General features: G+C 38.2%; 1 protein-coding gene across 1 annotated transcript; it reads right to left on the bottom strand.

Moving 5' to 3' along the window:
* Positions 1 to 808: 808 nt before the first annotated feature.
* Positions 809 to 9230, bottom strand: LOC117441875 (polycomb group RING finger protein 5-B-like; the record flags this gene model as incomplete). The annotated part of the gene is made up of 5 exons (XM_034077893.2): positions 809 to 1235; positions 5034 to 5123; positions 6603 to 6701; positions 7005 to 7165; positions 9131 to 9230. Coding segments are annotated over 5 exons (498 nt in total), but the record flags the coding sequence as incomplete, so codon positions are not given.
* Positions 9231 to 11011: the final 1781 nt, after the last annotated feature.

The raw sequence follows: 11011 nt of genomic DNA, 5'->3' as shown, positions 1-11011 counted from the left end.
CAGAACCACAGGGACCCATGGCCTACATTACTGACCTGGAAACAACTACAAGGGCAAGAAGAACAGCTGGAAGGACGAGAGTGTGTGTGTGTGTGTGTGTGTGAGGAGAGCACATGTGAGCCTGTGAATGTGTGAGTGTGTAAAACTGTCAATGGTGTGTTTGTGCCATCAGTGCGAGTGCAGACATCCATATATTCACACATGAAAAGGCGTCAGTGTGGAATGGATGCTTGCATGATCGACTGCAGTGTAAAAATAGGTAGTCATGAGGTGTGTGTGTGTGTGTGTGTGTCATACCTCAGATTCCTGGTTGTTTTTCAGTCTCTTCTTTCACAAATTCAGACACACATAATTCACCTGGTGACTCTTTTAGTGAGCTGTCTGACACAAATACAACATGTCGTATATATATATATATATAATATCCTGCTTTATATTTTGTTTCTGTAAATTTGTATTTCAACGTGTATATTTTCGACTTTTTTTAATGCTATTATTTCTATTTGAGATGTTTACATTTTGGATTGTTTATTTCTAGTCTTTTAATTTCTCTAATGTACAATGCCATGTCTTTTTTATGCAACATTTCCCAAATTGGGATCAATAAAGTACTTCTTATCTTATATGTACGGGAAGTGTTGGAAGGAGTACTCAGACCCTTTACTTAAGCACAAGTAGAACTTACTTAAAGTACTGCATTACAAGAAAAGCCATTTACACTGAGAGACACTACAGAGTTATTAACCATGTGCTCATATGGCAGCCACTAACAGATGGTGTGAAACTGTAAATCAAACATAACATCACGAACAGTAGAAAATCAACATTTAATCTACAGAGTTAGACAGGCAAAGTGAAGATATGCTGAAACTTCATTTCTGATCTCAACAGGTTTTTAGGCACAGGGACATACATTTAAAAATAGCATATATTATAGCATATATTATTCTATGTAGCATAAAACCTCTTTACCATGACAACGTATGCACTTCATCATTGGCTGTACAAAAATACATGTAAATCTCTTTCTTTGCACATGGTGGATGTGTGTGTGTGTGGGTGTGTGTGTGTGTCAGTGAGTGTGTGTGTGTGTGTGTGTGTGTGTGTGTGTGTGTGTGTGTGTGTATGTGTGTGTGTGTGTGTGTGTGTGTGTGTGTGTGTGTGTGTGGTCTTCTTGCAGCTGTGGTTTAGCCAAAGTCGATCCGTGGCCGATACTCGAGAACCATGGGATACGTCTGAGGGAGAGACAGAAGAAATAGAAACAATTTTAGAGAACAATAAATCAATCTTTTTTCTCTTCGCTCTGTAAACATTCATCTCACGGCTTCTGGAGCAACGAGAGGAATAACAGGATAAATGAAAATAATCACTGAGGTCACTAAATATATATTGAAATGTACCGCTTCACAATCTGTACAACACCCTCTTTCCTTTGACCCATGCAGGACAAGGACAAGTAGTCCTTTATAACATTCAAAGATATTTTTGACTTTCTACCAAAAGTCAGAATTCTAAGAAAAACAAATATTTCTGAGAAAAAGCGAACATTCGGAAAAAAAGTCAGATAAGTAATATTTTGAGGGAAAGTCAACATTCTGAGAAAAAGTCAAAATTCTGAGAAAAAATCTGAATCATGAGAAAGTCACATTTTGAGAAAAAGTCAAATGTTGAGAAAAAGTCAAATTTTGATAAAAGTCAAAATTCTAAGAAAAGTCATAATTTTGAGAAAAAGTCAAAATTGTAAAAAGAAAGTCACAATTCTGAGAAAAAGCCAAAAAATTGAGAAAAAGACTAAATTCTAATAATTCCTAAAAAAAAATGTATTAACATTAACCACCACATTTGTGCTGCATTCAAGTGGAGTCAGAATAATCGGAAAATGGGTTTCAGAATAGAATTGAAATTTCAGGGCTGTTATCCATTCATCATTATGATTGAATAATAGATATGTCAATGGCGACTACTGCTGCATTCCTAAAGCACAAACATATATCAGAAGCCCCGTTCATAAAACATTTAAAAAGAAAGAAACAGGGTGTTTGTTTCATAGCAGCTGGAAGGTGAAAAGAGTCTCTCCTGTGTCTGTCAGCGGAGAGCAGCTGTCCTCTCCTCCGGCTCTGCTTTCTGCTGCATCATGCCGCAGAAAAACAACAACACTGGATCCAACAGAACCAGACTGTGACTGTGCCTCTGCATCTCTGAAACTCAGCATTTCTGTCTCCAAACACTTTAATTATACTTCACTAACATGCAATCTGTTCAGCTGACGGACACTTTTCAGGTTCTGCTTTCAATGAGAGAAATGTAAAATGCTCCAACAGCACTTACTATCTTTCTAGTAATATTTGTCAAAAAAAAAAGTGTTTTCTAAAGATGTGACTTGATTGAATTAACTGGTTTCGCATAGAATATCCTACAGGAAGATTTATATAATAATACAATTAATATAAAATAACCTTAATATAAGCCTACTTTCAAATTCTGAGAAAAAAGTCATAATGCTGATCAAAAAAAGTTTGGAGAAAAATTCAGATTTCTGAGAAAAAGTAAAAAATCTAGGAAATAACTTATTTCTGAGAAAAAGTCATATTTAAAAGAAAAATTTAAAGAAAAAATTAACATTTGAGAAAAAAATTTAAATTAGAAGAAAAAAGTCAAAATTCTGAGAAAAAAATTAAATTATAAGAAAAAATCAACATTTCTGAGAAATTATTTTTTTTTAAGAAAAAAGTCTAAATTCTAGGAAATAACCAACTTTTGAAATTTAAAAAAAAGTATTTCGACATTTTTCTTAGAATTTTTGAAAAAAGAAAAATTATAAGAGAAAAAGAAAAAATTGTGAGAAAAAAGAAAAGATTTGATTCTAAGAAAAATGTCGAAATACCTTTTTTTATATTTTAATTCTAAGAAAAAAAGAACACATTTATGAGAAAAAGCCAAATTTATGAGTAAAAATTCTGAGAATAAAGTAAAAATTCTAGGAAATAACTAAATCCTTAGAAAAATTAATTCTAAGAAAAAGTAACATTTCTGAGAAAAAAGTCAGATTTTTCCACCAAACACGATTTCCTGTAATCAACACAGGGTTGCTGGACAAATGATTTATGGAAGTTATTTCAAGTAGTTATAAGATTGACAGTAAAGTTATATATTTGTCACTCAGAGTTGACAGGTCATTCAAACTGAAATCGACCCGCACCTGAGCACACATCTGAAGTGAAGTGTTGAGCGAACATTACAGAAAACAGTCATTCCCAAGTTTTTAATACAAGCATTACAAGAAAACTCCCAACTGATCTTAGAACAGCAACCTCAATTGGAGTAAATTAAAGACCTATCTTTTTCATTTGGTTATAATTTGGGGCACAAGTTTTTAGCATATTATTATTATCTATAAATCTGGTGGCGATCAGAAGGCAGTTTCTTGTTGGGATTAAGATGCTGCTTTTTCTACGCTCCCATTTGAGAGGCATCGATGGATCAAATGAAGTGTAGCTGCAGAGTTGTGCCTGACGGACGAGTCGTATCTTCTTTCTCTCCCTCTTTGCTTCACTCTTCCTGACTCTCATGCTTCAGATCTGTCTCTTCTCTCATTTCCTTCATAATAACATCTTCACGGCGTTTAACCTCGCGACTCATCGGGAGGGAGGGACGTAAATAATTCTGATGGAGGCTCTGTTATTTTGACACAGAGCAGGAAACCCTGCAGAGGAGGATTTGCTTCACTGCGGCGTGTTTGTACTTTCAACCAACATTCAAATTAAATACATTTCTCTAACCTCAAGTGAATGTATTTAAGTAAGGTGTCTGCAGGAATCCTGAAGTCAAATAGAAGACCCTTTAAGACCCTTTCCATACATTTTAAGACCTCATCTCCACTTGGAGTTGTAACCGGTTACCTTGGCGACACACTTTACCTCACATTGACTACATACAGTATTGATTGTCCTTCCTCCTTATCTTCCAACCATTTGGACGCAGACTCAGGTTCAGGCAGACTGTAGAACACAACCTCTTTGGACAATGTATATACTTATTGAAAACAAGCTACAAAATGTAATACCGTGGAAAATGCCGTTTAATACTTTTTAATAGCCTTCATTTTCGCTAAATTGATTTATCTACTTTTAATACGTTTTAAGACCCCGCGGACCCCCTGATTAAGGTCCCCAACTTTGTGCTTTCAAGTGAGACAGGGGTGTCCAAACTACGACCATTTTGAATCGGCCCTCAGGAAATTCTGAAACTATGAAGGAACCTGGCGCACAAATGAAACTTGAGCCTGTCTTATGTTGTACTTCTTAAATATATATGTACACATATATTACACAGTGTTCATGTGTAAAATAAATTCAGTCAATTCAAGTTGGAAACATTTTCTAACAAATCTAAGTTGAGAGGAAAAAAGCCCAATAACTATTCGAGCACCGCTTGTGAAGTGACGACAACTAACCCAATCACAGCCGGAAGATATCTTTCCGTAAACATCAGGCTCTCAGACTAATAATCAATGAAATATGTTTTTATTCAATTGTTCCCACGGACCGAGGGTTTGGGACCACTGTTCTACACAACCTCAAATCCTCATGATTCTATATATATCATAAAGACTAGAACATCCTTTAAATAAACTGATTTAGTGATTGTCTGATGAAAAGACATTGAAGGTGTTCTTGTTCGTTGAGATCGGTGTTCTTGTCTCAGAATCAATCACATGTTTCTCAACTATACTTGAACATCAGCTTGTTCCAGAAGTAAATACAGAAACACACACACTCATACTTACCCATGTGACTACGTCAACATCTAACATTAAAAAGCTAGCACATGCACTATTTTATTATATATGTCGCATTGTTGGAGGAGATCAGGTCAGAAGAATTTCATTGCCATTTCTACACTGTAGCTTATGAGCATATCACAATAACACCTTTGGATCTTGAAATGTGAAAACGTCAGCTTGTTCTATAAGTAAACACACACACACACACACACACACACACCCCCACACACACACAGGAAGTGACGCTTACATTCTCTCCATGCAGCCTCCAGCGGGTCATGTAGATGAACTCCAGAGTGTGATCTCTGCCCATGATTTCTCCGTTACACAGAACGTCCAGCTGCTCACAGCGGGGCGAAAGGGATAAGAAGTTCTCATATCATATTTCAGTCTGTTTTTAAAAAAAATATTGTGATTTCAGGTGCAAAATGTTCATATAGTATGTCAAAATGAAAACAATAACTATCAGGTTATATAGGTGAGGTTGTCCTAAGAAAAAAAGACACCAAAACTTTGACATGCTAAACATTTCTTAATGGGGTTTAGTTCAAATCAAAAGTACGTTGAAGAAGCGCTGAATGAATGATGAGGGAAATCAAACAGCAGAACATGAGCGCGAAGGGGAAGTTCTCGGGAGAGGAGTGGGAGGTTGTGATAATGAGAGAGGGAGGGACAGAGTTTCAGTTTAGCTTCACCAACATCTTAACCCCGCGATGAAGCTGAGCGACAGATATCATTATACTGGAGTTTGAATGAGCATCTGGCTTCTGAGTGGTTAACGTGAATTAACTGATCGATTAATGGAAATAATAAGTGTGTCCTATCTGAGGAGGCCATATGCAACCAGTTTAGTAATACAGTAATATGCTGTGTAGCCTATTTACTATCATATGTCAGTAGATTGTGTGGAAGAGTAAATACATTAGCCATGTGACTACATCAACAGCTAACATTCAAAAGCTAGTTTGTTAAGTAGAGAGCTAACATTAGCAAGCACGTGTTTGATAGACCGCTAACGTCAGATAGATAGTGGGAAGGAAGGAAGGAAGGTAGGCAGGCAGGTAGGCAGGTAGGCAGGTAGAGAGAGAGAGAGAGAGAGAGAGAGATAGATAGATACTTTATTAATCCCAATTAACGTTCGCTAGCTAAGTAGCACATTCACATGCTAACTTGTGTAGCTCCTCACAGCAGAGCCATCTACATCCAAAGACCCCAAAGAGTTATTAAAATTGTGTTTATATGACATTTTGGGCCATTTTAATGTAATCCTGCAGTCAGTAATGAATAATGGATGTGGCCATTTAGAAATGTCCCATCGTCGCAAAGTATTTGTAAATGACCCCAAATTAAATGTATACCGTACTTTTCGGACTATAAAGCGCACCGGCGTATAAGCCGCAGCAGCTAACTTGTCCGTCTGTCTTGCTCTCGTTCTGTCTCTCGGTTCCACTTTTACTTTGGCGCGCTACCTGTCTCCCTCTTTTCCGGCCTCCAGCTTTTCCTGCTGGAGCCCGCCGCTTAAAGGTGGCGGGCGCGGACCGGTCATAGAGCCCATAGCGTTAAAGGTGGTTAATTTTACCTGTAAAATCCATAGATGTAGGAGGTCCCCTAGTGGCCGTTAGCTGTACAAAAAAAAATGGGGAAAAAAGTCGCGGCTTATAGTCCGAAAAGTACGGTAGTTTAAAATGCTGCTAGTGCTACAGAAGGAGCTGGAAAGGGGGCGGAGCTTCATACGGTGAATAATGGATGAAGTGAATGATTGGAAAATATATCTAAAAGTTGGTGTCTGTTTTATCTTCAGTTTTGTTGGGGTTCTTACCTCGTAGGAGCTGGGCAGCTGGAGCTTCAGACTGAGAAACTTCTTAATGGTTCCCACTGTGACTCTACTGGAGCAGCGGATGAATCTCTTCATCAGATCCTAATTGGACGAGAAAAGAAAATCAATTGGAGACTCAACAAGAGAGGCAGCTTAAAATGAAATTCTTTCCAAAACTAAATGTTACCAATCGATTTACCTAATGATGATTAAGGTATACAAACTACAGACTTTTCGGATGTGTAATTAGGTAGATAATTTGTTTATATATAATTTGTAAGTCAATAATATCTGTGTTTATCAATTTGATACTGCTTAAGATTGTACAGGTTTTTTTAATTTTGTATTATTGTTTTACACGTTTGAAATAAATGAAATAAGAAAATAAAAAACAATCCAACCCACCGTGACAGTCGCCTCAGATTGTCCCGTGTTGCGCAGGCAGTCCAGACAGATGGCGATCTGAGGATCATTTCTGTGGTAATCTTCCTCATCGTCATCATCTTCATCACGGCCTCCATAATCACCCACAACGTCAGGAAGTCCGAGCCTCTGACGCCTTTCTGCTTTGGGATGCAAAATGAAAGGAATATTAAAATGATAGAAAAGTGTCATAATAACTATCATTTCACGGGAACACGAGAAGTAGAGGAATGTGAGAATGAGGTTCCGGATATTTCCAAATATCCGGAACTAACTCCCAGAAACCGGCCGGTCCGCTGCAACTTAAATCCAGGCTGAAGACTTTCTTTTTGACGCTGCTTTTAATTGAACAATTCACAACTCACACTGCACCGTAACTCATGTTTTATTATCTTTGCTTTTTAATGTTTCTAATGTGTTTGATGCTCTTAATGTCTTTAATTTGTGTCTTGTTCATTCAGACACACATCGATGAGACAGTTAATTAATGTACTCATTGCAGCAGTCTGCATAGATCTGGTTCCCCTGCTGGTCTAAGAGTGAGGCAAACTCATTCAGTAATTGTTCAGCTACAATTCATTAAATGATGTCTGCCATCTTATATATTTATATGTAAGGCTTTCCTGATGAGCCACAATAATGGCACCTGATGTTATCGAGTTAAAATATGAATATTGTGGCTTTCCAAGTTAACATTGATTGATATGACTGCGATTAAATCAGCATATACTTCTGCAGGGGAGGCCACCCCTCAACATCTCCTGCCACCCTCTTTCCACCCCATGAATATTGTCTAGATCCGCCCCTGCTTCCTCCTTCTCTTCCAACCAGTTGGACGCAGACTTGCATTTCCCCGTAACGATGTTGTTTAACAACCGGCGTAAACGGGCCTTCGCGCTATCAAGCAGTGAGCGTGCGATGTCCTGTTCGGATGACGTCTAACCCAACGGGATGCCATCAATAAACTCCACAGAATCACACGACACACCTACGCCATGACTACATTCAGGCAGACGGCAGAACACAACCTCTCTGGGCCATTCAGATACTTACTGGAAACAAGCTACACAATGTAACACCTTGGAAAATGCCCTTTAATACTTTTTAATAGCCTTCATTTTCGCTAAATTGATTGATCAACGTGTAATACTTTTTAAGACCCCGCGGACCCCCTGTATGCCCCATATTTACATAAACAAGCCCGCAATATGACAATTACATTAAGATTACGATTAAACTTTACTGTCATTGCAAATGACTAAGAAACAAAATGTAGTTTACATCCAACCAGAAGTGCAAAACAGTAGTAAAGCGCATAGTGATCTTTAGTATACAAATATCTGACAGTATTGTATACAAACAGTTTAAAAAATGAATACACTATAGCTATGGTATAAATAACACACAATACAGAATACATAGAAATATATTACGGACTGTTTTTGTCAGGTTTACAAAATATAAATATGAGTGTGCCATAGAAGATATCGATGATCGGACATTTTATAAATACAGATATGTTGGTTGACGTAAGTGAAAAAGTCAGTCCCCGAGTCTCCAGGGGAACGTGTGTGTGTGTGTGTGTGTGTGTGAGTGAGGGGGTGAGTGTGTGTGTGGCCTAGCATTACCATCCTTGTGGGGACCTATATCTGTTTACACAGTCACGTGTGGGGACTCGCCTCCCTTATGGGGACATAACGGAGGTCCCCATAAGGGGAATCATTAATTTTAGGGTGAAGACTTGGTTAGGGTTAGGCATGTGTTGGTTATAAGTCTCCAGGAAATGCATGTAAGTCAATGTAATGTCCCCTGAAGTGATGTATACATGGTATGGGTGTGTGTGTGGGTGTGTGTGTGTGTTTAGTCAAAACATAATAAAAAACTCCCCTAATCTATTGATTTAATGTCTGCCTCCTCTGCTAATGGCAGGAAGAAGATATAAACAGTAAATTAGAAGTAAAAAAGTACATTATAACAGTCAAATAAGTAAGAAAGAACCCTTAAGAGTATTCGTTATTTACACACACACAACCTGGCCGGATTTAAGCCAGTGGTGAAGCGAGTGTATTTATCAAAACACACATCGTATAAAATCTAAATCCTCTCACCTTGGCCGTTCTCTCTGGGCTGGTTCTTCTTCCAGAACTCCAGCTCCTGCTGCTCCTCTCCTGGTTTTACATAAGCAACAGGAAGTGTTGAAAGGCAGCATGGAGACACACAGAGAAGCAATCACACTGAATTCCTATCAAGACAGACGGGTGATTCTGATCCTTCATTGGGTATTACTCTCACAAACCATTCATCAGAAATGCTATGACGCTTATTTTTACACCACTTGGCTTCACTAAGACATACGATGTTTGCTCCGTCAGCAGCGGGAAGTTATGGAGTCATAAAACTGAAGCACCATCACAGATTAAGTTAGACATGTTGGCTTCTTGGATTAACCCTGAGGAGGAGCACAGAGCTATTGGAGGGACACTGTTTTGCGCAAAAGCTAACATTGGAGGCCATTGAATCTGATTATATTCAGTGTGAACAGCAAGTTACAATTGTTTTAATTTGAAGCGAGATGTGTCCTAGCACAGTGAGTTTGTACAGAAGGACCTGAAATGTAAATGTTTCCAATTGTTTGCCATGTTTTAACATAGCAATGAGGACACTGTTGAGACAAATTTAAAAGAAAATGTGCTGGTCTTAATGTATGAATATGTGGGATATTTAATATTGCCGCAAAACAGTGGTGCAATGATAACGTATGTTTTAAGTTAAAAGCTAATGTTGGGCTATAAAGGAACTACAGCACGGTCACATGACTTCATGTCACCACCGCTAAGCTAAAGGAAGCTAATGTTGGGCTATAAAGGAACTACAGCACGGTCACATGACTTCACGTCACCACCGCTAAGCTAAAGGCGGCTAATGTTGGACTATAGAGGAACTACAGCATGGTCACATGTAGTGCTGCGTACCTGGACTCACATTCAGGTTCAGGTCCGGACTCAAGTCCAGAGGTTCAGGTTCAGGTCCGGACTTATAAGTCCGGACCTGAACCCATGGCTTGTGTCAAGGTGTGTGAGTAAAGTGAACTTATTGTGAGCTAATTATTCATTGAAAATTAACTCATAATCAACTCAAATTCAAACTCGTCAGGTTTATTGCGCTCCCTTCCAACTTGTGTCTACATTTCTCTACAAAGTACAAATGTAAAAAAAAAACATTTTTTGCCACTTAGTCTACAAATGACTTATGACAGCAACTGCAGTGAACTACTACAAAGTTCAAACATTTATTTCATATACCAAACTAAAGTAACCAAACAGTCCCTGAGCTGACTGAGCCTAAATCCCTAAAGCGTTGCTGAAAAGGTAGAGTGTAGAGTAGACTATACGCATAACACTGTTAGACACCTACTATACAGTATAGGCTAAACTGTAGTGACTGTACAGTCAGAGTGTACTGTACTGTCTGTACACCATGTCTTTTCTACAACTCTACATGTGTACATTATACAGTACATACTACATACATAGTGATGTACATACATACTGTTAGAAATTAAAATGAATGTTGATATGGCGTAATTTTGAATTAAATACACTATTTAATTTAAATCAGTTTTATTCTGAAAAACCGGAAGTTCACACTATTTACTTAATACTTTTATTCTGAAAATTCTTCACTTCCGGTTAGCATTAGCATGTGGCGAAATGCTACGTTTTCAAACGGCGAATCGAAGGTGAAATGACATGTGATGTTGTACACTGAGCACACTGGGATTAGCACTCATTTATTGACGCTGAATAACGTTTATCAGGGAATGTTTAAATAACCACAGACACCAGAATATACGTAAGTGCTAGTCTTTTTGCGAGTCCAAGTACCGGTTCCCGACGTTCCGGTTTTAACCGGACTTGAACCGAAACTTTTTACAAGTCCAGTACCGGTTCGGCGTACCGGTACGCAGCACTAGTCCACATGACTTCACA

The sequence above is a fragment of the Pseudochaenichthys georgianus genome, unplaced genomic scaffold (genome assembly GCF_902827115.2).
Source record: "Pseudochaenichthys georgianus unplaced genomic scaffold, fPseGeo1.2 scaffold_2081_arrow_ctg1, whole genome shotgun sequence".
Taxonomy (NCBI): domain Eukaryota; kingdom Metazoa; phylum Chordata; class Actinopteri; order Perciformes; family Channichthyidae; genus Pseudochaenichthys; species Pseudochaenichthys georgianus.
This window is presented reverse-complemented; position numbering and strand designations above follow the sequence as displayed.